Source organism: Planococcus citri, chromosome 1 (genome assembly GCF_950023065.1).
Source record: "Planococcus citri chromosome 1, ihPlaCitr1.1, whole genome shotgun sequence".
Classification (NCBI taxonomy): domain Eukaryota; kingdom Metazoa; phylum Arthropoda; class Insecta; order Hemiptera; family Pseudococcidae; genus Planococcus; species Planococcus citri.
Genome location: NC_088677.1, coordinates 30,450,601 through 30,474,874, shown reverse-complemented (window position 1 = coordinate 30,474,874; position 24,274 = coordinate 30,450,601). Strand labels below are relative to the sequence as shown.

General features: G+C 32.6%; 3 protein-coding genes across 7 annotated transcripts in view; 2 read left to right on the top strand and 1 right to left on the bottom strand.

Moving 5' to 3' along the window:
* Positions 1–499: 499 nt before the first annotated feature.
* LOC135831294 (adenylate kinase isoenzyme 1-like) lies at positions 500–1,795 on the top strand. Of its 3 annotated transcripts, none has more exons than XM_065343672.1 (5): positions 500–740; positions 823–992; positions 1,100–1,213; positions 1,300–1,508; positions 1,588–1,795. In XM_065343672.1, the coding sequence occupies exons 1-5, from the start codon at positions 674–676 to the stop codon at positions 1,703–1,705; spliced, it is 678 nt and encodes a 225-aa protein (XP_065199744.1). In that variant the 5' UTR covers positions 500–673; the 3' UTR covers positions 1,706–1,795. The 3 variants fall into 3 exon arrangements, with proteins under 3 accessions (XP_065199744.1, XP_065199745.1, XP_065199746.1); XM_065343673.1 differs by having other exon boundaries at positions 514–740; positions 823–986; XM_065343674.1 differs by having other exon boundaries at positions 525–740; positions 1,300–1,485.
* Positions 1,796–1,921: 126 nt separating this feature from the next.
* LOC135831292 (uncharacterized) lies at positions 1,922–6,645 on the top strand. Of its 2 annotated transcripts, none has more exons than XM_065343669.1 (5): positions 1,922–2,210; positions 2,313–2,432; positions 2,642–2,845; positions 2,974–3,180; positions 5,200–6,645. In XM_065343669.1, the coding sequence occupies exons 1-5, from the start codon at positions 1,988–1,990 to the stop codon at positions 5,319–5,321; spliced, it is 876 nt and encodes a 291-aa protein (XP_065199741.1). In that variant the 5' UTR covers positions 1,922–1,987; the 3' UTR covers positions 5,322–6,645. The 2 variants fall into 2 exon arrangements, with proteins under 2 accessions (XP_065199741.1, XP_065199740.1); XM_065343668.1 differs by having other exon boundaries at positions 1,924–2,210; positions 2,642–2,890.
* The window catches only part of Acsl (Acyl-CoA synthetase long-chain), a 43,510-nt gene continuing 24,874 nt past the window's right edge, over positions 5,639–24,274 (bottom strand). For both annotated transcript variants that reach the window (XM_065343664.1, XM_065343665.1), the window contains exons 3-13: positions 23,128–23,343; positions 19,098–19,275; positions 18,690–18,941; positions 15,823–16,020; positions 15,607–15,743; positions 15,065–15,204; positions 12,446–12,618; positions 12,243–12,368; positions 12,029–12,166; positions 7,158–7,436; positions 5,639–7,077 (exon numbers count right to left, since the gene is read on the bottom strand). In XM_065343664.1, coding sequence (XP_065199736.1) covers positions 6,923–7,077; positions 7,158–7,436; positions 12,029–12,166; positions 12,243–12,368; positions 12,446–12,618; positions 15,065–15,204; positions 15,607–15,743; positions 15,823–16,020; positions 18,690–18,941; positions 19,098–19,275; positions 23,128–23,343 — 1,992 coding nt within the window. In that variant the 3' untranslated portion in view covers positions 5,639–6,922. The remainder of the gene's footprint in view (positions 7,078–7,157; positions 7,437–12,028; positions 12,167–12,242; positions 12,369–12,445; positions 12,619–15,064; positions 15,205–15,606; positions 15,744–15,822; positions 16,021–18,689; positions 18,942–19,097; positions 19,276–23,127; positions 23,344–24,274) is intronic.

Sequence of the window (24,274 nt, the reverse complement as noted above, 5' to 3'; positions counted from 1 at the left end):
CACGAATAAAATTTAAAAAATGATTAAAAAAATGCTTGAAATTTTTTTTACACGTACTTGGTTGCTAATGTTGAACTACCAAACTCATCAGAAAAAAATTCCAATCACACCACACCCAAGTGGGAGGGGAGTTCATAAAAATATGAAACAAAAAATTCATGGGGGAGATCTTAGTGTTAAATAAAAATTCAAAATTGACCTATTTGTACTTGTAGTTGTTCGTTGTTCCCACTGCCACTGCACTCAATAGAGCGCTGTTTTCGGGGGGGGGGGGCGATGTGGCGTTACATATTACTGGCTATCGGACTTTTTTTTCGCTGTTCTCTCTATTGCAAACTTGTACATCGCGATTGAGGGAGAAAATGTGATTTTTAACGAACTTTGAGGTGTATTTCCCGAGTGAAGCGAGGGAAGTGTCTCAAAAATTGTTGAAAATCATTCATCTCATCTCATCGGTTTGAGCAGTAGGATAGTAAACTTTTTGAAATTTGAAAATAGAAAACACTGATGACTGAACCAAGAAAATTGAATAATCACGACTGTAGCGCTCGTTCATTTTGGCGTCAGTGGGAAGAACGGAAGAACTAATTCCGTCAAATTTCACAGATCAAAAAAAAAACCAAGTTTTCATCCTACCATTTAAGAGCCCCATCTATGAAAAAATTGTTTAAAAATGGAAAAGCATAAAATTGACATTCAACCGGATTTATCCATCAAAGTTCCTGTAATTTGCGTAATTGGTACGTATACCCACCTGATTTATTTTACACGCAAATAAATCGATAATTTTGAGCGCACAATGAAAAACATAATGATCCTCAGGAGGTCCTGGCAGCGGTAAAAGTACTTTATGCAAATTACTAGCGAAACATTACGGCATATTTCATATCTCAATTGGTAACTTATTACGTGAAGAAGAGAAATCAGGGTCTCAGCAAAGTTTTCAAATCGCTCGAGCTCTAAAATCCGGAGAAATTGTCGATGCGGTAAGGGTAAGAGAAGCTATTTTTGAAGTTTGCAAACTATAGATAAGTACCTATTTAAATACGCTATTTGCCTAACTAGGTATTTATGTATTTATGCCCGTAAATTTCATTAGGATTTAGTAATTCGTATGCTAGAAAAAGAAATGTTACGGAACACCTCTCATAATGGCTACTTATTAGATGGTTTTCCTCGAGATGTAAAACATGGTTTCAAATTCGAACAAAAGGTAAAAAAAAATACCCATTTTTATTCGTAACTTGTTGCATTACCTAGTTTAAATGCCACGTGATTAATGAACTTATTTTGTTCAAGATCGCTTCGATCAATTGTATTTTATTCTTACAAGCTTCCTCAGCCACTTTGAAAAAACGTTTACTGAAACGTTCCAAAAATTCGGACAGAATTGACGATAATTTGGCCATCATAGATAGACGAATAAACGTTTATTTATCATTAGAGTCGGATATTTCGAAAAAATACGGGTCGAAAATTCGCAAAGTAAGAATTGCAATGGCGAGTAGGTAGGTAGTAGGTAGGTACCTACGTTTCTTAGAATAATTTTCATTGTTAAATGTCTCCTTGTTCTGCGCGGTTTTACAGATCCCGTGTGAAAAATCAGTTACGGAAGTGTTCAATAGCAGTATCAATGTGCTTAACGAGTGCTTCGTGTCTAAGCAAAAATAAATTCAACTTTACTTTTTTGTTGTCTGTTGGTTGATGGGAGGACGTTGTTATTATTCCGAATTGTTAAAATAGAAATAATACATTGTACATTTTTCCTGCACGAATATGTACCTACTCTTGTTCATCTTGTTGCATTATTTATTTGTAAATTAAATTCGAAGCAGCTTTACCTACTCCGAAAATTACCTGAGTATAATTACGATTCAATGACAATAATTTTAATTCAACTATACTGACTCAAACTTCGTTGAATTAGTTCTCGTATCTCAGACGATAAGCTACCTAAAGCTTCTTGATCAAAATCAGTCTGAAAATTATGATAACTAAACTGATTTCGTTTTGCTTTTTAATTTCACTTTGTGATAGTATTTTACGCTGTAGTAAGATCAACAAACCTGTAAAATCTGATTACTTCTTGATGCAAACGTGTACCGGATCGGATAAGAATATTATTGCACAAACATATGCTCAGAATTTAGATTCGTGTAAAAATTTTAGTGCTCGATACAAAGGATTGGGGTTTAATTACGCAGATCCAGGTAAATAAATCCATAATACATTATACTTTCGTTCACTTTAAATGTAATGCAACTTATAAATAAATATGTACCTACCTATATGAATTTCACCAATAATTTTAGATGACTTTGAAATCCGTAAAAAGAACTGCATTGTGTATGATTGCCCCGAATTTAATATCACTGCTGTGAAGCAATACGAATCGATGTTTAATTATTACAGTCTTTATGCCAGAGTATTTCGTACGTATTCTTTCGAATACCTATATTCAACCTGTAACATTTTTGTCAAATATTTGCACTTTGAAAATAAAAAAAAAACGCCCTGAAAGTAACTGCTGTGCCTTCAAACAGCCATATAGGCAAAACTAACACCATACAAGTCGTCGTGATATATCTTTTTACATCGATAGGCAGTAAAATAATGCTTTAATCTTGAAAACAAATTTCAGCAACAGAAAACATGACATGTGTACCGAAAGAAGGCATCTTCATGATCAGCTACAGTAAACTGAATTACACCGATGCTGCTGCCAAATGCGAAGAATACGGTGGAATTTTAGCCAACATCATAACCGAAGAATTATCAATGAGAGTAGCCAATATTATTGCTAAATCTCAGGCGAATAAAAATCGCCAGATGCAGGCTTACGTAGGTATGAATGATATCGAGCAAGAGGGAGTATTCGTTAATACCAATGGTATGAAAATTATTTACTTACAAGAGTATGGATAACCGAAAAAAATTTTAACATCAATTTTGAATTTAAAAAATTCCTCTCAGGTGAACCACTAAATTGCCTTTCATTTCGTTCTTGGGCTCCCGGAGAGCCGAGAAGTAGATATCTCAACGAAGACTGTGTTACAATAGATGCGAATCGTTATTGGAGGGCGCAGCAGTGTAATAAAACTTTCCCTTTCATTTGCGAAATTCTGCCCTTTGGACCATTGGATCTGGCGGATGCTTATTGTTCGAGTATTGATCATCAATGTGAGTTTTACAAATTTTAAATTTTTTTAATTTAATTTTTGCCAGAGGCGTGACGAAGTGATGTGTCGTTGGGGGGGGGGGGGTGGAGACTGAAATTTTCTCAAATTTTTTCGCCAGATTTTTCCAACTTTTTACCCTAGACCCCTCCCCCTCCGCAAGTATTTTTCATGCTAATTAGCCGGATGGGGTTCGAACAAATTTTCGAAGGGAGAGTACCGGAAAAAAATGTTGAATAATTTAAAATGTTTAAAAACGATGCTTTTGTACTTGAAAAAAATTTGAATTTTGCTGTTGCAAGTCTAAGACTAAAATCAAAAATCAAAAATTCGCAATTTTTCGTGTTTCTTTTTAGCCTTTTGGCCTTTGGAAATCAAAATTCAAAAACAGAATAATTCAGAAAATTCACAATTTGTGGGGTACAAAAAAATAATTTTCAATATAAGAATAAGTTTTTAAACGCTAAAATTTTGTGCTTTTTGATATTTTTGAATGAAATTCAGAAAATTTACAATTTGTGAGATACAAAAAAATAATTTTCAATGCAAGTACAAGAAGTTTTTAAACACCAAAATTTTGTCCTTTTTGATATTTTTGAATAAAATTTTGATCTTGTGTCAATATTTTGCATTTTTTAACAAAAAATTGTACAATCGAATTCAAATCTGTCGAGTGGAGCGAGATTTATTTGGAAAAATTAATAATTCGAAAGGTAAAATAACTGATGCAAAAAGTTGATTTTAATAGCTTCATTTTAACAATGGGTAGTTTTCAGGAAATTATAATATTTTCATAAATTGAAATAAAGGACCAAGCAAAGCGAGAGCAAAAGTTTTCGAAAATTAATAATTTTTCAAAAGGTAACAACATTATTTTCGATGTAAGAATAAGTAAATTTTTCAACCCTCCAACTTTTTTCCCCAAGCGAAGCAAAAACTCTCAATAATTCACAATTCCTCTTTTTTTTTTTTTTTCAAAAACAATCACTTTTGGCAAAAATTAGAAATTATTGTTTCCGAATTTTTGGTGAAAAATAAGGCATTTTTTGATATTTCAGCAGAAGTTGGGACTTTCTTGCAGTTTTAACTAAAATGAATCAGAGAGGCATTTTCTTTGTTTTTTTGTTTTTTTTTTGTAAAATTTTACTGAATACCTACTTAACATTATTTTTCATGTGAGAAGTTCATTTTTTACTCCCTTTGATTTTCCCTGCTTATATAATTTCTTCCCAATTTTTTCCAACTTGACCATTTTCCCCATAAATTCTGAACTTTTTGCATACATTTTTCTGTTCGGGGGGGGGGGGGATATGATACCACCCCTCCCCCTGTTCGGTGCGCCTCCGAGTTTTATTGACAGACGTTTTATTATTCAAAAAAGAAAATAACAATTAACAATGAATAGGTAGTAATAAAAAATGAATTCAACTTTTTTTTTTTATTAATGAGGAAATCAAAACATTTTGTTAGTGAAAAGAAAACTGTAATTTTTAAAAATTTATTGGAGGCTCCTAACTTCTCAAAACGATTCTAAACTGCTTCGAATTGATATAATAGGCGAGGAAGCATAAATACAAATACACAGGTAATTCATACAAAATTTCACTCATTGCTGCCGGAATTTTTCAACATTGATAAATTTTTGTTCAAAAATGGTGTTGGTAATTATTTGTTTCTTCAAATTATTACAGATAGTATTAAAAATGTTTGCATCATTAAATTGACTTCAATGAGCCATAGTGTTCAAATGGACGAACAAAAAAAAAAAAAATGTTATGACAAATTACCTATCTTCAAAATTGAAGGGGCAAACACAATTTTGAAACATTCCGAATTTGGAAATTTTGAATCAAGTTGGCACCTTCAATTTTGAACACAGCAATATTTTTAGTTCGTCCACTCGAGTACTGTGGGTTAAGGGCATCATTTAAATGATTCAGTTGAATTTTGGCAGACGATTTACGAACCACTCAGTAGATATCTGCACTAAATCTCCAATAAAATTTCGTTCGTCATGTTACAGCTATCAAAAAAGAATGCTTCGATTATTACACCAGCGCTGAAATTGATTTTGAAAACGAAGTGTGCAACCGAACAGACGAAGATAATACAGTTATTCGTGAAAGAATGTTGAAAACTTACTAAAGTGCATTTTGGACATGAAATCGGAGTTCAGAAATCTTCAGCATAATTTTATTATGTTTGAGTAACTCACTCGACCTCAAAGCATCAATGCTAGACAGCTGAGAATCGCTCAAGGCACAATGATACTCAACAAACAATAAATTCAAGTGATCAATCACTCAATTTCAAAATTTTCATCCTCGCCGAGATCAAATTGCCCTCGAGAACCTTCTGATTGACAAAACAAAGAAAAAAAAATCACTCTTATTTTTTAAAATATACTTCATTGAATAAAAACGGCACGAACGATAAAAGTAAAACACAAAATACAAAATAAATTATTTTTTCAACGCTATATAATGTACCAAACTCAATCACAACACATTTATGTAAATAAAACAGTTCACGATGTAAAAATCTCAATAAAACGAAACAAACCGCACGTAAATAAATATTATAAACGCAGCTCATTAGTATTAATTAAACACATAGATATGCACATATATTGCCTAAATTGATATAAAACTCAGCACTTGACGCTTTTCCAACATTAATATACATTACAGTTATAATTTTTTTTTTTTTTACAATTCATTATAATATAAAATACGTACGTATAATTTGAACAAAAAAAAAAGAGGAAAAAAATATAATAAAAATTAAGTACAATTTACAACGTTCAATTGGCAATTTGAAAATTAAAATTAAAAACGTCACGTTGAATAATAAGCTCAGTAACTACTTTGTACAGCATTATATAAGAAACAAAATTGTAGTATTTCCGTAATAGACGATTTTTTTTCTTCTCAGATACAACACGTAAATATACCAACACCATAATTGAAATTGTAAAAACTTATGCGTACATTTATACAAAATTTTAGTAGCAAAGAGGTAATCGTGCGCTTACGTTCGTACGATGAATTCAAAATCGAATCATTTAAACAAAAACAAAAAAACACATTAATTAAAAATCTATTACATCATCGCAAGCCACTCCATAACAAAACATACCAAATTCGACCAAACGTAAAAATTATCCATCGAAATTAATTTCATAGGCGTAATACAATAATTCACATTCCACAAAAAGAAAAACCATTACACATCAATCTCGAGTGTTTTGTTTACACGAACTCGTCGTTGAATATACGAACTCCTTATCGAGCATATTTGTTCGTTGATAATACTACTACTTCGCGTAAAAGAAAATAGCACTACAAAAAAAAAAAGAAGAAGAAAATTTAAAAGAATAAATAAACTATCACAGATAAATATCGAGAAAAAAAAAGAATAAATGAAACCTAATTGTTACTAGTACTAACTTAATAGATATTAGCGCACTTCTTTTGTACTAAAAACAATCGGCGTAAATAAAATAATTTCATCACTTAAGTACATACATTATTTTTATACAAATACATTGAGCGAAAAATTTATATTTTTTGTGGGTCGATGCGAGTACCCTTTATACATTGCGTTTTACCTCCGGTACAATATTTTTTTTTCCTAAAACCTTCCTATTATAAAAATAGCATTCTTATATACAAGATTGTCTTATAACTATTTTGCAAAAGCGGGCGTCGGATGGTTACACTAAGCAATTCCGACTGGTTTTACGATCAGGACGCGTACATGCGATTTATTTCGTGCTGGTATCGTTCTTGGATTTCTTTCCTCTTCAGTTTGAAAGCAGCGGTTACCAAGCCCATGTCGGGAGACCATACTTCTTTACATAATTTAATGGCGGCCGGAATTTCGAATTTTTGTAATTTACCTGAAGATAATTTAAAATGATTAAGAGATAATCTTTCGACGAAGAGCCGGAAGTACAATCGCACTGCTGACAATACTTACATTTTTTACCATGCATGACAACTTGATGTAATACTTCTCTTTCGACTCTGGAATCTTCGCATAATTGATCTATCGATGTTTCTTTGTCGAATCCGTATTTTTCTCCGATTTCCTTCAACGTGACCGGATTCGGAACGATCAATGCGACCGTGTAGTCTTTTCGGGCGTCACCGTAAACGCAGATGTTTTCAACGACCGGACACGTTTTTAGTTGAGTTTCTACTTTGCCTAAAGATACGTATTCGCCGGCTTGTAATTTGACTAAATCTTTCTTACGATCTGTGGAATAAATCAAAAAGATGGCGGAATATTAATTTAAGGGTATTCTTTACACTTGTTATCAGTAGGTTATATTCGGGAAAAATGCTCAACTTATTCGTCTAATTACTCCGCGAATTTTTAACCGATTTCAATGGGGTTTGTTTTAATGTGACGTTAATGCTTTTATCTAGCGGCGTACGTAGCGATTTTTCGAAATTATCAATTATTTTTCTCAAAAAAAAGCTTTGAAAAGCAGTAACTTGCGAGCAGCCAAGCAGGCAACTGAAGGGTTATATCAAAAATGTGGCGACGTACGCGGCTAGATCTCATTTTTTTGAACCATACTGTAAAAAAAATTTGTTCAAAAAGTTGAAACTTACGGAGTAATTAGACGAAAAAGTTCAGTACTCATATAGACGGAAGCGGGTGGCGGGACATGTAACATTCCAAGCTACAGTTCAGTCTAAAAAATGTAGAGGGTGTGTGTGGGTGTTTGACGTTTTCAAGAAGGGTAGTTTCGTTCTTCAGAGATTTGCTGTATTAAACCGGTTTTACTTCTGAGATTACTGGATGTCTGGGTATCGAGTGTCGAACTGTCGATTGATTTGAGACTAGGCGGTCGCCTACAGCGGAAAACTTGATGGATGGTAAAATTTGGAGAAAAATAAGGAATTATGGATATTTTTCTTTTTCAAAAAATAAAAAATGGAAAACAATTTTAAAAACTCCCTAATATCCACTCAACAGTCTACGTTGCAAAAATTTGACAATGTTTTATTTCTGTTTCCTATTGTCAAAATTTTGTTTTACTTCTTGAATATGCAATTTCAAAAGTTTTTTCTCGAGCGAAGCGAGGGCGATTTTGAGGATTCTCTTTCCAAAATAAAATTTCTGGAAATTTTTTGAAAAAGTGAAAATCATAAAAATTTGAGGTAAGGTAATCAATTAAAAATAGTACCTATAGAAAGATATTCTTTTTTATGAATTCAGTAAGTACATAGGTAGGTATATACCTATGAAGTTTGTTTTTTTTTAAGTTTGTGTTTTCTGAACATTTTTGTTCAAATTTATTTTAAATAGGTATCAAAGGTTGAAAAATAGACTTTTCTGACCGTCAAAAATAATTTTTTTACTTCTTGAATTATCAATTTTTAAAAACTCAAGTTCTCACTTCACCTATAGGCTTGTTTGATTTTCTTTTCAAATACTCCAATTTTAGCAGGGAAATTTTTCTGATTTGTAATTGACTAATAATTACTCCACTTCTTGGTAAAACAATTTTTTTTTTCATCAGTAAGTTGAAATTATTATTATTTGAGCACTAGTTTCTGATTGTACTAAGTATAATTAAATGAAATATTGCCTAAAACTTCTAACATTTTTTCGAGGTTATGAAATTGGCAAAAAAACTGACACAATTGAATTCCAAAATATTTCCCCAGTTTCAGAAAGTAAGGTACATCTTTCGATGTTTTGGTTTGAGGTGGTGGTAGTGGTAGAAGAAAAAAAATACAATACCTACATATTTTGACAAATTCCCTCTCTCTGAGGAAAATTGGCATGTCTAAAAAGAACATTCATTTGCAATAGACCACAAAGCTGGTGGGTCATTCCACGTCAATTGGACCAAGAAGTGGTAGGGTGGGTTCGGCGATTTTTTTGAAATTTTTCCTATGGAAAAACCTTCCGAAGGGATGACCCATGGCGCAAATCGCAGCCGTCTAGCCCATTTTCAAAGGCAGCCAGCAGGTGTCAACGTTTTCAGTGAACTTGAAATATCATCCATTTCAGCAGTGGATTACTTGAGAACCGCGATACCTACCAAAATGGAACTTTTCCCAATAGTTATGTATGTGGTTTTGAAAGGCATTTTAGTGATATCATAAAAATCCGTGTTGCAACTTCTTTTCGTACAAAAAATTAGCTCAAAAAGTTTCAAAGTGTAGTTTTCATATCGTTCCGACTCTCAAAAATTCTGAAAAAAATATATTATGGACAACTTTTCATGCTGAACAACATATTGAAAAATTGGGATGGTAACATGTTGCAAAGTTGATTTTAAAAAATTCAAAGTTTGCGAAAAAATGCGATTTTTTGATTTAAAACATGAAAAAAAGTTTTGATATGTGAAGTTGACCCATTTGACCCCTATTTTTACGTATCTGCTGAAAAAGTTGAAAACCCCTTTCACTCGATCAAATGAGCTCCTCACAAAAAATCAAAATTCAAAAATATTCAATTTTCAATTTCAAACATAAAAAAAAGTTTGAGACCTCTTTCTGACGTATGTATTTCATGAAAAAGTTGTTAAAAATTACACTCACAACAAAAAAATAAAAATTCGTTCATTTTTGGAATTTTTTCAAATTTTGATTGATTTTTTGCGAGGAGTTTATTTCATCGAGTGAAGGGGTTTTTTAAACTTTTTCAACAGATAGGTAAAAATATGTAGGTGTCAAATGGGTCAACTTCACCTATCAAAACTTTTTTCATGTTTTAAATCAAAAAATCGAATTTTTTCGCAAATTTAAAATTTTTTTAAATCGACTTTGCAACATGGTACCATTTTAAATGCTGTGTATCGCTGGCTGTGTTCTGCGTCACATTTTCATAAACAATTTTCATGACCAAATTAAGGATCCATAACTTTCATTTACAAAATTTTGCCACAATTTCGATGTTTTTTCAATTCAAATATTTAAATGTTTAGATCTTTTCCCCCAAATTCATCATCACTCAAGAGAAAATTTTTCGAAATTAAAACTTCCAAAATAAGGGAAGAATCATGAAGAAATTCAAAAATTATTGATTTAAAATATGGAAAAACAAGTCATTTCCTCACTTAATATTTTTCAGAAGAGGCCGTATTTTTTCCTAAAATTTGTGTTCTATTATTGAAAAATAGAAAAAAAGACAAAAACAGACAGGCAAAAACAGACAATATCTCAAATTTTATTCAAATGGAAGAAGGAAGGCTCAATATCATTACTATCGATTTTTTTCACTACTTAAGAAAGCATTTCAATTTTTTTTTCAATTGAAATTCAAAATTTTCAGATGTTTAAATCTTTCCCCCAAAATTTATCACCAGTCCACTTGAGAGACAATTTTTTGAAACTCAATTTTTAAAAATAAGGGAAGGATAAATGGGAAGCATTTTTGATTTAAAATATGAAAAAAAAATTATTTTCTCAAAAATACCTCAATATTTTTCAGAAGAGGGAGTCTCAAAGTTTTTGTTCCATCGATTTAAAAATAAAAAATAGCGAGTACAAAGTGTCAAGCAAACAGGACATCATAAAAAAAGGGGAGAAAGAAGAATTTTCTGAAGAACATCAAATAAAATCAAAATTCATTCTTCTTGACCAAAAAATTTTTATGGAATGAAAAAAAAATGTTCAAGTTGATAGTGTTCTTATTGGTTTATTCGTTAATAGTGACCTCTGACGAGTATTTTGATATGTCACATGCTTCTTTCCTCGCGCATATTTCGCGCATTTGCTCAAAAATTTTGGAGCAATAAATGCGCGCATTCGCGCAGTGAACATATGCTCATAACATCATTAGCCCCATTTTTTATAAGAAAGAATATTGACCCAGAAATTGAAAAACATTTTGATCATATAGCATTAAATCTCTTGGTACCTATTGATATTTATGTACTATGGTTAATTTTTCTACGGGAGGTTGCGCTTTTCACTTTTCAAATAGGTAATTTTTGAAAAATATAGAATGCTCAATTTTGACTTGTCAACTGAACGATCATTTACCTATCTACTATAAATATCAGAGATGGACCTTTATACTCATAGCTTCTGAAATGCTGTTTTTTGATTTCAAAAAAAAAAAAATGGAGCCAATTTTTTCCATCATGTAACAATTTTTTGTACGTAAATCAATTTTTGGTTGAAAATTTTTCTTATTTTTTCACCTTTTTCTACGAAAAAAAGAATACATGAAAGCTGTACGTTTAATCATTTTTCTCAAGACCAGTGTGAAAAATCCCATGAGAATCACTCTCGAAAATTCAATATTTCACATGAGTATGTCCTCTCTTCTTTCTAATTCAGCTTACTGTATTGTTACTTACTGTAGGTACCTATCTATAACCCTGTGAGTGCAACCACAGCCGCATGCGACTTGCCAGAAAAAAAACCAGACAGTTGAGAGAAATATAGGTATAAAAATACACAGCAGGGTAGGGGTAGGGTGTACAGTACCTGTAAAAGTCATTCTTGAATGTATCACACTAAACCTATATGTACTGCACAACACGAAGCTAGACCATTTAAAAAACTATGTAAGTGTGGGGTGAAGAGGGTGTGTATTGTTGAAAGTGGGTTGTGTAGTATGCACCATTGTCTATCTGTGAATGAATAGAAAAAAGAAATGCACCTCTGCAGTTCGTGATTTTTGGTCGTTCGCGAGTTGAATCATCAAATGTAAACATACATGTTAAGGAAAAACTGGTATGCAACCATCACCCGCACTCACTGATAACGGTGTAAAGAATACCCTTAATTCGATATTCGACGAAAATGTCATCAACCTTGAAATTTACCAAATTTTTCAATTTAAAAAACTAAAAACTTGGGATACTGAAAACTTACCGATAATTTTAATAACACCATCTGGATGATATTCGCCGATATCTCCGGTTTTAAACCATCTACAACCATCTTCGGTAAAGAAGTCTTCTTTGGTTTTGTCATCTAATTTATAATATCCTGGCGATACGTTGTTTCCTCCTGAAACACGAGAATAATACAATCATTACCACGAATATTTCATCTCGAAGCCTCGTGAACATTTGATGAGCCTTACCTATGATAATTTCACCTCTCGGATAGGGCTTATCACATACTCTATAATTTCCTTCATCCCAATCGGTTAATCTAATATCGCAAACGGTCAACGGCGATCCAGCTCGACCCATAGTCATATCGTCCACTAAAAACAAACGATGGGAAAAAAAATTAATTACGAGAATTATTTCGATAAATATTCCATCGGATAGATTTACTCACAATCCATGGCTGTAGCTGCGGCGCAAGTTTCTGTCAAGCCATATCCTTGGACAACAGTATTACATAAACAGGTTTTAATAAATTCGTGCGTGTCGGGAGACAGTGGAGCTCCGCCAGAGACAATTATTCGTACCCTTCCTCCCAAAGCTTGTTTAACTTGACTAAATATAACGCTGAAAAAAGAGAAAAAAAATGTTCCATTAATACCTTTTATAATATTTCAACATAGAACGTAATTTGTTTGGTAAATAAAGCGAAATAATAATGAATTAACGAGAATGTCGAACTAGGTTCAAGTTGTAGAAGCTAATAACCTCATTCATTGTTCAGGGTCGCGAGATACCGCCCAGGAGGGTAGTTATAGTTTTTCCTTTTTAAAAAAAAGTACCAAGATCCGATAAAATTAATGTGCTTATGCTCGTCAATTTTCAGAAAATTCCCACATGTTGAAACGAGAGTTCAAGAATTTATCGAATTTTTTCATTTTTCATCAGCAAAAAGCAATTACGTTCGAAACGAAAAAATATTCATTCTTCGTCCCAGTTTTGAGAAATTTTTGGATATCTGTAAGCAACACGCCACCGCTTCCCTTCATCTGAAATTTCAGCTGCCAAAGTCCATTTCTCGACTTTTGAAAAACTTTCAAAAACGTTCAAATAATCCAAAAATTGATTTTAAAGCAATCCCGAAAACATTTCTCGCAAATTTCGGACGTTTCTGGAGCTTCCAGCGCGAAATCGGAGTTCTCCAGGAATTAAAAATATCTCTAGAACAACTGGATACTGATGCAGGGCTCAGGATCCGTACTCAATTTTTTTCCACAAAAAGTAAATTAAGTAACCAAAAAAGTTCAAAGAAGTAACCGTAGTAACCAAAAAAATTACAAGAGATGAGAAAAACATTTTTATGCAGAAAAAAATTTCAAAAAAAAGTCAAATAGGGGAGAAAGAGACTTTTTGGCAACTGCTGGCAAAATACGTACTTTTTCTAAATTTTAGTCAAAAAAGGGGACTATTTTACACCTTTTTGGTAATAAAGCAAAACGTTTTGGCAATTTCTGGCACAAAAGCGAGATATTGAAAATTCTAGTAAAGAGCAGACTTTTTTCTGGCTTTTTTTTGGCAAAAAAGGTAGGCTTTTAAGCAATTTAGGAAAAATCGTTGAGACTTTCTGGGAACTTCTTGCAAAAAACCGACAATTTTTAGTAATTTTTGAGAAAAAAATGAGGGTTTTAGGCAAGTATTTTTTTTTGCAATCCCAAGTAAAAAGGAAGATTTTTCAACAATTTGGAAAGTGAACATTTTTGATAATTTTTTACAAAAAATCAGACTTTTTGGAAATTTTTGGATAATATTAACTAAAAGCTAGACTCACAAATTTGGACAAAAAGCAAAATTTTTTACATCAAAGCGAAGCTTTTGTTGATTTTTTTGCAAAAAGTCAGATTTTTTTGGAAATTATTGGCCAAATTGAGACTTAGACAATTTTTGCACAAAAGCAAAATTTTTGGCAATTTTTGGCAACAAAGCGATACTTTTGACCAATTTTTGGAAAAAGGGAGATATTTCAAATTTTTAGCAGAAGAGAACTGATTTTGCGCTGAAGGCACCAGAAAATCTGGAATTCGCGAAAAATGGATTAATGAGGCTCACATTGGCTAGAAATCAAAATTCCAGCTATGCCTTAATTTTGAACATTTTGTTCTTATTAAATTAAATTTTGTATTAATTTGACATTTTTGAAATTCGCCATAAATCGAGAAACGAACTCGAGCAGTTGAGATTTTGGATTTGAGTATTTTTTTTGACATGCTATTTTAAAATATTCAAAAAAATTTCAAATTCAGGGCAGGTTGGAGCGTTTTTCTAGTCAGTTTTTTTCTTTCTTTTTTCATATTAGGTAAGTAATTGAAGAAAATATGATTAAAAATTTGATCGAAGGAAAAAAAGTGCGTAATGGCCAATGGGTCAAGCAGGTCACTAATGAGCACTCTTTGAGTTTACACGAGCTGAAGTCGAATAGCACAGATTTTATGACGTTCTTCTTCTTCAAAAACTTGGATTTCTAAAAAGTTTCTGAAGGCTCCAACATGCCTTAAAACCATCTCCAGTTCACTCGACTAGTCGAAAACATGACAAAAAATAAAATATTTTAGCTTTCCAACTACATTGGGTAAAATTTCGAGAAAATTTGAACTATCGAGAATCTGCTAGAGGCTTCAGAACTCCTAAAAATGGTTTCAATTGATTCGGGGGAGGAGGTCAAAAATAATTCGACCACTTCCTTCCTCCTTCCCCACACTGGACAGATTGGAAAAAGTTTCGAGCCGTTTTCAGCTGTTTTGGAGCCTCCAGCAGATTTTTGAAAGCGACATTTCCGTCACTAAATTTCACACCAAGATCAAAAGCTTACACAGGGAAGCTCTACAAAAAAGACATCAAAAAATGAGAAAAATTACAGACAAAATTTTTTTAAAATCTTCACGTTCTCTTTCTAAAATCTTTAATAAAGAAATTCTCAACTTGATACCTTGAACAACACCATATTCGGGGTCTTCTCGTCAATTTATTCACCTCTCGCATGTCATACCGTATATGTAAATTACAAATTCAATAATACCTGTCGATAAGCGGAGTGGAAAATCCTTTCCTAACCCACTTCTTTTTGTAATTGTAGGCGAAATAAAACAAAGACTTTTTAACAGCGGGGCCGTGATTTAGTTTATCATTAATGCCTTTGTAAATTCGATCTAAAATTAACTGGAACATAAAACAAAAATATTCGATTAGCGTAACGTTAACAAAACAATATACAACATAATAATAGTTGCGCTGTACGAGTATTGGGAGTGATTTCTTCTCTTATCTACTGCCAACGGTATATATAAATAAAGCTATAACTACGTTAATTAAAACAGACGTGTATTATGACGCATAATTCGAACATAGTGCAACGTATGTACAAGTAAACTACATGTTCGAGTCAAATAACCTAGGTAATGGATTCATAGTCATCGTCAATCGACGACGAGCCTCTTTTTTTTTTTCGTCGTGTCGTCGTTGTCGTCGCTCGTGGTTCAGACATCGAATTACACACACGTTAATGAAACACGAATTAATTATTTTTTTAAATAAGGGTACACGTAATTTCGATCTACTTACCGGTACTGCTGTGATAATAGTTGGCCTTAACACTGACGCGTCTCCTTTCGTGCCACGCATAATTTTACTAGACGTGTCTACCATGGTCAAAGGCGTCGAGTATCCGATAGGAACACCAGAAAATAGACACATGTATTCTGCAAATAACACGAAAAAAAATCACGATTAAATCACAGCGAATTCGATCAACTAGATGTACAGAAATTCCATACTAACCTGATAATAATTCGTATACGTGAGCTAATGGTAAATATGCTAAATAAATATCGTTCGATTTAATTGGAACAGCGTCCGAGAATCCTTTCAATGTGCTAACAATGTTTTCGTGAGTTAATATTACACCTTTTGGAACACCCGTTGAACCGCTCGTGTACATAATTATAGCAGTATCGGTTGATTTAGGAGGCGAATTTTCTGTTGGGAGCAGAAAAAAAACACACGTAAATTTAACTCGTTCTTTTTCGACCATTTAAGTACATAATATAAGTTACAATATTCTAGAACAGAATTTAGAATTGGATGCGTTTTTTTTTTTTTTGGTAGGTAAGGCGAATTATTTCGGCAAAGCGAAACGCTTTCGTAGGTATTCGTAGTATTTACTCGACTCGACTTTTCCCAACTTGGGGGATTTCGTTCTTAAAATAAATGAGCAACTAGGTATTCGACAACAAAACGATGGAAAATACGTGAAAAAAAATATTCGCCTGGAAATTTCAAGTATTATGCGATGAATCATTGAGTTTTGTTTTGTTCTTGTAGTTTTTTTCCTTTTACACAGGAGACCGAATTTTAAAATAAAAGCTATACGAGCGCGTAGAATTTTTTCTAGATGAGTTGTTCTTTTTCTCGTCAACATTTTTCTCATTTTTAGTACATCGAACGAAACGAACACGCGGTACAGTTAATTTTAGATGAGTTTTCGACTAAATCTTGAAAAATTCATGTAAAGCTGAATTTCACTTTGTGCATTCAGTATCGCAGTTAATCAGTCTTTTAATGTAAAACACTGTAGTTTTCTTTTATTCAGGCGTGTGAAATGAGGAGAGGAGGAGTTTTACATCGGTAAAGAGGAAAAAGAAGTACGAAGGAAAAAAGGATTAAGCAGGATAAAAATACTCAAATTTATGAAAAGCTGATTTAATTTTAGTACGAAGAAGTTGATGAGGGAAGGAGGGAAGAGAGGAAGGATCTTGACAAAATTTTTCATGTGAATTTTTCTTTCATCTTTTTCTTTTAAAATAAAGTTTTCGACGTTTTTGTCACATGAATCCCCCTCTTTCTCTCTCTCATCTCAAAAAACAGTTTAGCTCAATTAACGAAAATTGAAAATTGAATACTGAGCCAACAAAAAAAAGTAAAATGGCCTTTATTCACTCGAACAGTGCTGCCGGAAGTTCCAAAGAGAGCCATGATAATTTAAAAATCAATAGTTACTCTTCCTCAAAAAATCACTCCAAATATTTTGGGGACATTTTTCAACCCCCCCCCTCAGTTTTGAATTAATTTACTCGAGGATATGAATAGGTACTCTTTTAGAGATTAGCACTAGTTCATCAAATTGAACTTTTTCACAGCTTTTTCAGCACGAAGAATAATTTTTTTCTACTTCCAACACAGAATTTGAAAACAGAGTATTTTTAAACGAATTTTCAATGAAAAATTCAAGACTTTTTTGATTTTCAGCACCACCCAATCAAAAGCAGGGCTTTTTAAGCAACCTATTATTCCACATATTTCCTTTTCCTAAATGAAAATGTGATTTTAAACATTTTTCAAGAGTTGAATTTCTATAAAAATTGTAATAATGGGCCTGCTTTCTCAATTGCCCAAATTAATTCGTCGCTTGTTAATATTTTTCAAAATATCACAAATTTTAGCTAATATTTCAAAAAAGTTAGACATTAGTCGTATTTTTGATGGCTTTAAAGTCAAATAATTGATCTGATCCTACCCCCTCCCCGTCTTTCATTATAAAAAATTGAAAAGTACTCTCATTTGAACTTATTTGTCCTTCACCTATGCCTTTCAGAAGCCTCTAATATTTCAACCAAAAGCGGCAGATAAGTTGAAATTTCAAGAATTTCATGCGATAAAATTCAAACTTCATGTTCTCTCTCCTCCCTTCCTTCACAACTTTCCCGGTATGCTAAGTTCGAGATGAATGAACGAAATTTGGAATTTAAATTTTTTCACTCGCATTTCTACTCTCAATTAATCTCGTCCATAAATATCTTCTCTAAAAAAAAAAATCAGTAAATTTTACCAAAAATCTGCGACCATGCCTCCAAAAAAGTCGAAAAAAATTTACAGCAAAACCTTCGTTATGTTTTTGACAGCAATGAAATCCGAAAACTTCTGCACTAATATAATCTTACTTTCGCATTCTTCGTTTCGATAAAAAAAATATTCGTCTCATTTCAACTCTTCCTTCTCCTCCTCCTACTTCCATAAACCGTCAGCATTTCAACCAAAATTAATAAAAAACGGTGGAAAACTTTCGCGACTTCGTTTTAAATATTTTTCACGGTAGAAAGTTCAATTACCAGTCAATTCTAGTATTATAATTTTCTACAAACATTTCAAAATTCTTCGCTTTTAATTTTTTATTATTCGAGGATCGGGAACTTTCGCATCGTTCGAATTTCGAATTATCAACCACGACACTTTCCGATAGGAAACTTAGCTGTAGACGAATATCATCAAGATTCAAAGCTAATTTATCTGTACCGAAGTTTTTTCTTACTCGTAAAAAAATTACTTGAGGCAAAAGTTCTCGTAATTTCATCAATTCGACTTCAAATATTGGAATTGCAAAAATTTCAGTCAATCGTTTCCTTTTGATCAAAATGAAAATATGTAAAATTCGGTAACACGAATCGAATTTTCCTATTTAACGTGATGATATTGGAAATTGGCCGGAAACTGTCATAATTAACTCGGAAAAATCGTCCATATCGATCAAATCGATGAATTAACACCCTTATGGTTTACGATTCGGGATTAAAGACCTCCAAAATCGAGTAAAAAATTACACATCGTTGATCGTGTCGCGTTAATCGTCCAAAATTACAATAAAAATTTACCAATTTTAAGCGATTCTCCTTTTTTGATGACTTCTTTGAATGCGATGACGTTGACATCTTCTCGTAATCCAGTGGTATCGGTCTCTGATAACTGATCTTCCATATAAATGATCGTTTTCACCTTGGGAGTGAATTTCAGGATGTTTTTAAATTTTGGCAACAAATCGTGCGTCGTGATGACGAACGATACTTCGGTTTCGTTTATTCCATGCGCAATAGCGTCTTCTCCCAGGGTCGCGTAAATGGTAACAACTGCGTGGCCAGGCCAAAATAAAAATTGCATTAATAAACGTTGACAATATTTCTACATAGTATATACTATATACGTTGTACTATCTAGCTAGGTAAACTTATTTGCTGACGTTTGTTTACTTTAGGTATATACGTCGTCGTCTGTTGACTACATACCTGGGAAATTCTGTTTGAAACATGCTTGAGCAGCGATTAGCCACTGAGCACGTGTTTCTCCGAAAATAACGATGTTCTTGTATCGTTCTTGTCCCAAGGCAACGAGGCCTTTACCGAAATTCGCGGCGATTACGTCGGTTTCCGAAAACGATGTCCAGATGTAGTCGCCCATTTTATACTGAAACGTGAAAGAAACATAGAATGTTAATATTAAAAAAATATGTATATATTTCTATCATTATTCAAATGATTTATTCTTAATGACGATAAAAGGCAAAGGGAGCCTACCAAAAAAAAAAAATCATCATTTTTTTCACACATGATAATTTTTTACCCAAATGATGTTTAGAAAATACTCATGTTAACAAGTTACAAACCACTGAACCGGTTTCAAAAACGCACATCTTGTTTCAACCGCATCAGTAGTAGGTCTAGGTACAAAAAATAGGTAAGGTTTACGCAGCGAAATTTCCTTTTTGGTAAATCCCAAGTTTATTTTTGCCATCTTTATATACTAGAACCCTCATCAACAGGTCAAATTACACAGTTACATCGGGTGAATGATCTCGCTTCCTTTTTCCAATAAAAAATTATTTCTACTCGAGACCAGACACCGCTCTTGTGTCACATTGTTTTTCCTCTAATTAATGGAACAAGTTTCGCTTTCGCTATTGAGTTTTTCGCAAACTACCACAACATATTCAAGTACTCGTATTTGGTCGACTGGTACCTAAATACGAGTTACATCATGTAAGCCAACAAATATGTAATATGGACGACAACGTTCAATTTGAACCTGATAAGTACATATTTTTCAAATGCTCGATACTCAAGGTTGTCAAGCAAAGTAAAAATATTCAATAACGTATAACGGTGGTCTTGAAAAGTTATCTCAGTTTTGTTAATTTAATAAAGAATCGTGTTGAGAATCGTACACAGTTTGGAAAAATTATAATAATTTTGGATTTTTATGATTGAAATTTTGTTGGTCATTGATAAAACATTTGAAAACGAAAAATTTGGAAAACGGAATAATACTCGTGAAAATTCTCAAATACCTCAAAATGATTGAGGATTTTCGTTCATTATTTTTTCGAATGCAGAGAAGTTTTTTGAACATATTTAGTTCAACTTCGCTTATTGCTCTCAATGTAACCGAATTCAAGTCTAATGAACTCGAATGGACGCTATTCTGAGAATAAATAACAGCTTTAATATTTTTTTGATACATTTTTTTTACAGTCTCTATTGCAGAAGGAAGCATAAAAATAATATAGTCAACATTACCAAAAAAATAATACGAACTCTAGATGGATTGTAATTAAAAATCGGCGTACATTTCGTTCTTATTTCTTTTTCTTGAAAAATTGTAATTAAAAATTTAGCAAAAAATAACGCGATTCTATCATCAAGTTTAACGAACTTTATATTTTTTTCAATATTCGTCGCGTCGAGCATGGCAATCGTAACACCTAACAATTAATTTTGGACTCGAATTAAGAAATACACCTCGTAAAAGGTAGAAAGGTACATACGTCGAGGTTGATGAACTCGCTCCTGCAAAATAATCCATAGTTTTAAAGAAAACTTTTCAACACCTCACGTGCTTTCTAAAATTTTATAGATATTTTCTTATGCTCAGAACATTTATCAAAATCAGAAAAAGCTCGTAACCGGTACCTTTTCGGGAGAGAAATTCTGAGACAGTATTTATCAATTTGATCTAAAGAATGAAATTGAATCACGATTTTGTCAATTTTTATCATTTATTGTTAGTCATATATCTACGATCAAACGTATGAATAAGAATGGACCAAGTCATCCTTATCGCCGGCGAATTGCATCTTTGAACATCGAACCTCACGCCATTAAAGTTTTATACCTCATTAAAAATTGAGACGGGGAATATTTCGTCATACTTGGAATCCACGATCGAATGAGGAATTGAATGACTGACGTGAGTCAAATTCCACAACAATGCATTCGATACTTTTCGAGAAATTTATCACAGAAACCGATCGTGAGTAGTTTTAGTCATAATAACGTATCGTAAATAAAAATATTGATAAACAGAAATGTGAATGAAATACAACAGGTGGAAAATTCCACGAATTGTATCAATCAATTGATTAGTTTTGAACTGATAACTTTCAGAGTACATGAACCTACCCATAAATTATTAGTACCTCTTTTTTCCTTCGGGTGGGGGAGGGGGTTGCATCGACGTGAAATGGAACATGGAGAAGTTTGACGCTATATTTTTTCATACATCCAAAATAGGAAATATTTTTCAAAAAATGCATACAAAAATTCGACATTCTAATTTATACCATTCAAAAACTTCCAAAGTCGTATTTATTTATTCAATTTTGAAACATTCAAGCCGCCCTCCCCTCTACCTTCAAAATTATTCAATCCAGTGTGAAAAAAATTCTAGGCTTTTTCATAATTTTACGCCCCTCTCCCCACGAGTCAAGTTTAAATGAGGAGGGGGGTTGTAAATTGATAAACATTTTCAAATAGAAAAAAAAACTCTGGACAATTGAAATAGAATTTCCAACATTTTGAAATTAGTATTTTCAAATAACATACTTCTGAATGCTTCTTAAAAATTGTAATTGAATTTCAAAAAAGTTTGCAATTTTCTCTCATAAAAAGCATCATTGAAATTTCTAGCTCAAAAATCAATTGGTAAGTATAGTGGTTTCGACTTTCGAGGAAATGTGGAAGCTTCAGTAGATTTTTAATTTTTCAATTTTCCAAAAAACAACTGATCGAAATAATATGAGATTTCAGTAGCAAAAACAATTTTGAAAATTTATGCTCACAAAGACGTTATATCCGAGTTTTTACAGGTGTTGAATTCAATTTTGGTCAGTTTTACGACCACTTTTCAAAAACTGGGAAACCTGAAAATTCGCTGGACGCTCCAGAACATCTTGAAACCACGGTAGGTCAATTGGGAAGGTCATCAATGAGATGAAAACAAAATTTCAGCTTTATATATTGACGCTCATGCAAATCGATATGTTGAATTTCATTTTTTTTTCGACCTCTTTTATGACATTTCTTTCGAACTGGAAAATTCAAAAATCTGTCAGAGACTTCAGGACGACTCGAAACCATCACCAATCGATTTGGGAGGTAAAAAATAGGATATAACCCAAATTTAAGTTTTTTATCTCAATTTGTTCAAATTTTGATTTTTTTCCCCATGAAAAATGAAACTTTACATTTTGAAAAAATCGGTCAAAAGTCGAAAAATTGAATAAAACTTTTAAAATTTAGCCATAAGAAATTTCTAGTGATTATTATTTTTTTTCAAAATAATTGCTGAGGAAAATTTTTGGAATCGAATTTTGGAAATGTGTGCCTAAATCGAACGAATAAATCATAAAACGATATTTATGCTAATTTTTCTGTTGAATTTCATTTTTTTTGCCTCTTTTATGGCATTTCTTTCAAACAGGAAAATCCAAAAATCCGCTAGAGACTTCAGAACGACTCGAAACCATCACCAATCGATTTGGGAGGTGAAAAGTAGGATATAAACCAAATTTTAGATTTTTATTTCAATTTGTTCAAATTTTGATTTTTTTTTCATGAAAAATGAAACTTAACATTTTGAAAAAATCAACCAAAAATCGAAAAATTGAATAAAACGTTTAAAATTTGGCCTAATGATGTATTTTTGAATGCAATTTCGATTTTTTTTCATCTGCTTCGAAAAATTTTCTTCCAGCAGAGATATCTCCCTTAATAGGACAGGTAAACTTTTTCATAAATTCGTCCACACATTTTAATGAAAATGACCCAATTTTAAACCAAAGGTAAATGATGGAAGGGGAGAAGAGAAGGGGAGGGGGTAAAAATCATAAAATAACGAACTAAATCTTTTTTCCAGTCTTTTCGAGGTAACTTGACAACCTTGTATCCTTAATTGCTGATCCATTCGAGAAAAAAGAAGCGAAACATCTCAACCCAGACCCACCGTAATACGTAATTAGAAGGAAGCAGATTGTGCACTCACCTTTTTGAAAATCCTTCCGTCTGGCTGTTCTTCGTCTTCTTCGGCCAGAATTTCCCTCGTTCCCAAGCATTTCTTATCGGGGTATTTTTTCACCGCGTAACGTAATACTTTTTCCATCGTGTCGATTTCATTTTTCACCAATAACGTATGACTTTCTTGAGGCGTCGCCAGGGTTCGAACGGTGATTGCTTTTTGATCAGCCGAAATTATTTTACCCTGTGGACATTTTATTAGAAAATTAGCTTTAACGTTTGCAAGTCTAAATATAGAAATTACATTATACATTATAATACAGTATTATGGTATGGTTTAATGTAGAACGTCCCGGTCGTATATTGATACCCTAATAACAAATTACTACCTATTTTAGTGTTATTGAGTGAAGTGTAGACTAGATTAACTATAAATACGTGTAAAAATTCATCAATTGCGTTAATTTTTTTTTCGTTTTAAATTCATGGAAAGTTGAAAACCAAAAGTCGCTCGATCGATACCAGCAGAATTTCTCCGAAGAGATAAATTTTTGCTTTCAGGAATACGATTTTAAAATAACTAGGTATAGGTACAATGACTAATGGCAAAATATTTTTACCACAAAAAAAGGTTTCTATATGATATGATTATAATTTTTGAAGGCAGAATTTCCAACCAATGTAAGCGGAAATCAAACGAGAAGATCGCACTTATTCGTTGCCTCAAATGACAGTTTGATGTTACTCGTTGATCAATTAACCTCATTGTAATGACAGGGCAAAAACATTGAGAATCAATTATCATTCTGCTACGTGCTACGCACACATACTTATCTATTTATTACGAAAAATTCGCGATTTAATTAAACATAAAAATATTCATCATCGTGCGGGTACACAAACGCATTCACCAGCCAACACGACAGCAAAAAGCAACATTTCTATACACCTAGTTTCAAAGTGTCATTTTTCGAACCACTTACCATAATTTTCTTTTTGGGTGCTGCTTTTGGGGACGCTATTTGAAACAAACATTTGAAAATGCTGCATTTTCGAAACATTTTTCAAATTGTTTTTACCAACGAAAACACCAATTTTTGATTGCGATAAGGTACAGCAAAATATTATTTAACCATCTTAGCGAACATTTCAGTTATGCAAATTGTCACCAAAGT

Coding starts and splice junctions, on each gene's coding strand:
- LOC135831292 (XM_065343668.1), top strand. CDS start 1,988: ATGATAACTAAACTGATTTCGTTTTGCTTTTTAATTTCACTTTGTGAT. Junction 2,211..2,312: donor GTTTAATTACGCAGATCCAG/GTAAATAAATCC, acceptor CAATAATTTTAG/ATGACTTTGAAATCCGTAAA. Junction 3,181..5,199: donor TTCGAGTATTGATCATCAAT/GTGAGTTTTACA, acceptor GTCATGTTACAG/CTATCAAAAAAGAATGCTTC.
- LOC135831294 (XM_065343672.1), top strand. CDS start 674: ATGGAAAAGCATAAAATTGACATTCAACCGGATTTATCCATCAAAGTT. Junction 993..1,099: donor AAATTGTCGATGCGGTAAGG/GTAAGAGAAGCT, acceptor AAATTTCATTAG/GATTTAGTAATTCGTATGCT. Junction 1,509..1,587: donor AGAATTGCAATGGCGAGTAG/GTAGGTAGTAGG, acceptor GCGGTTTTACAG/ATCCCGTGTGAAAAATCAGT.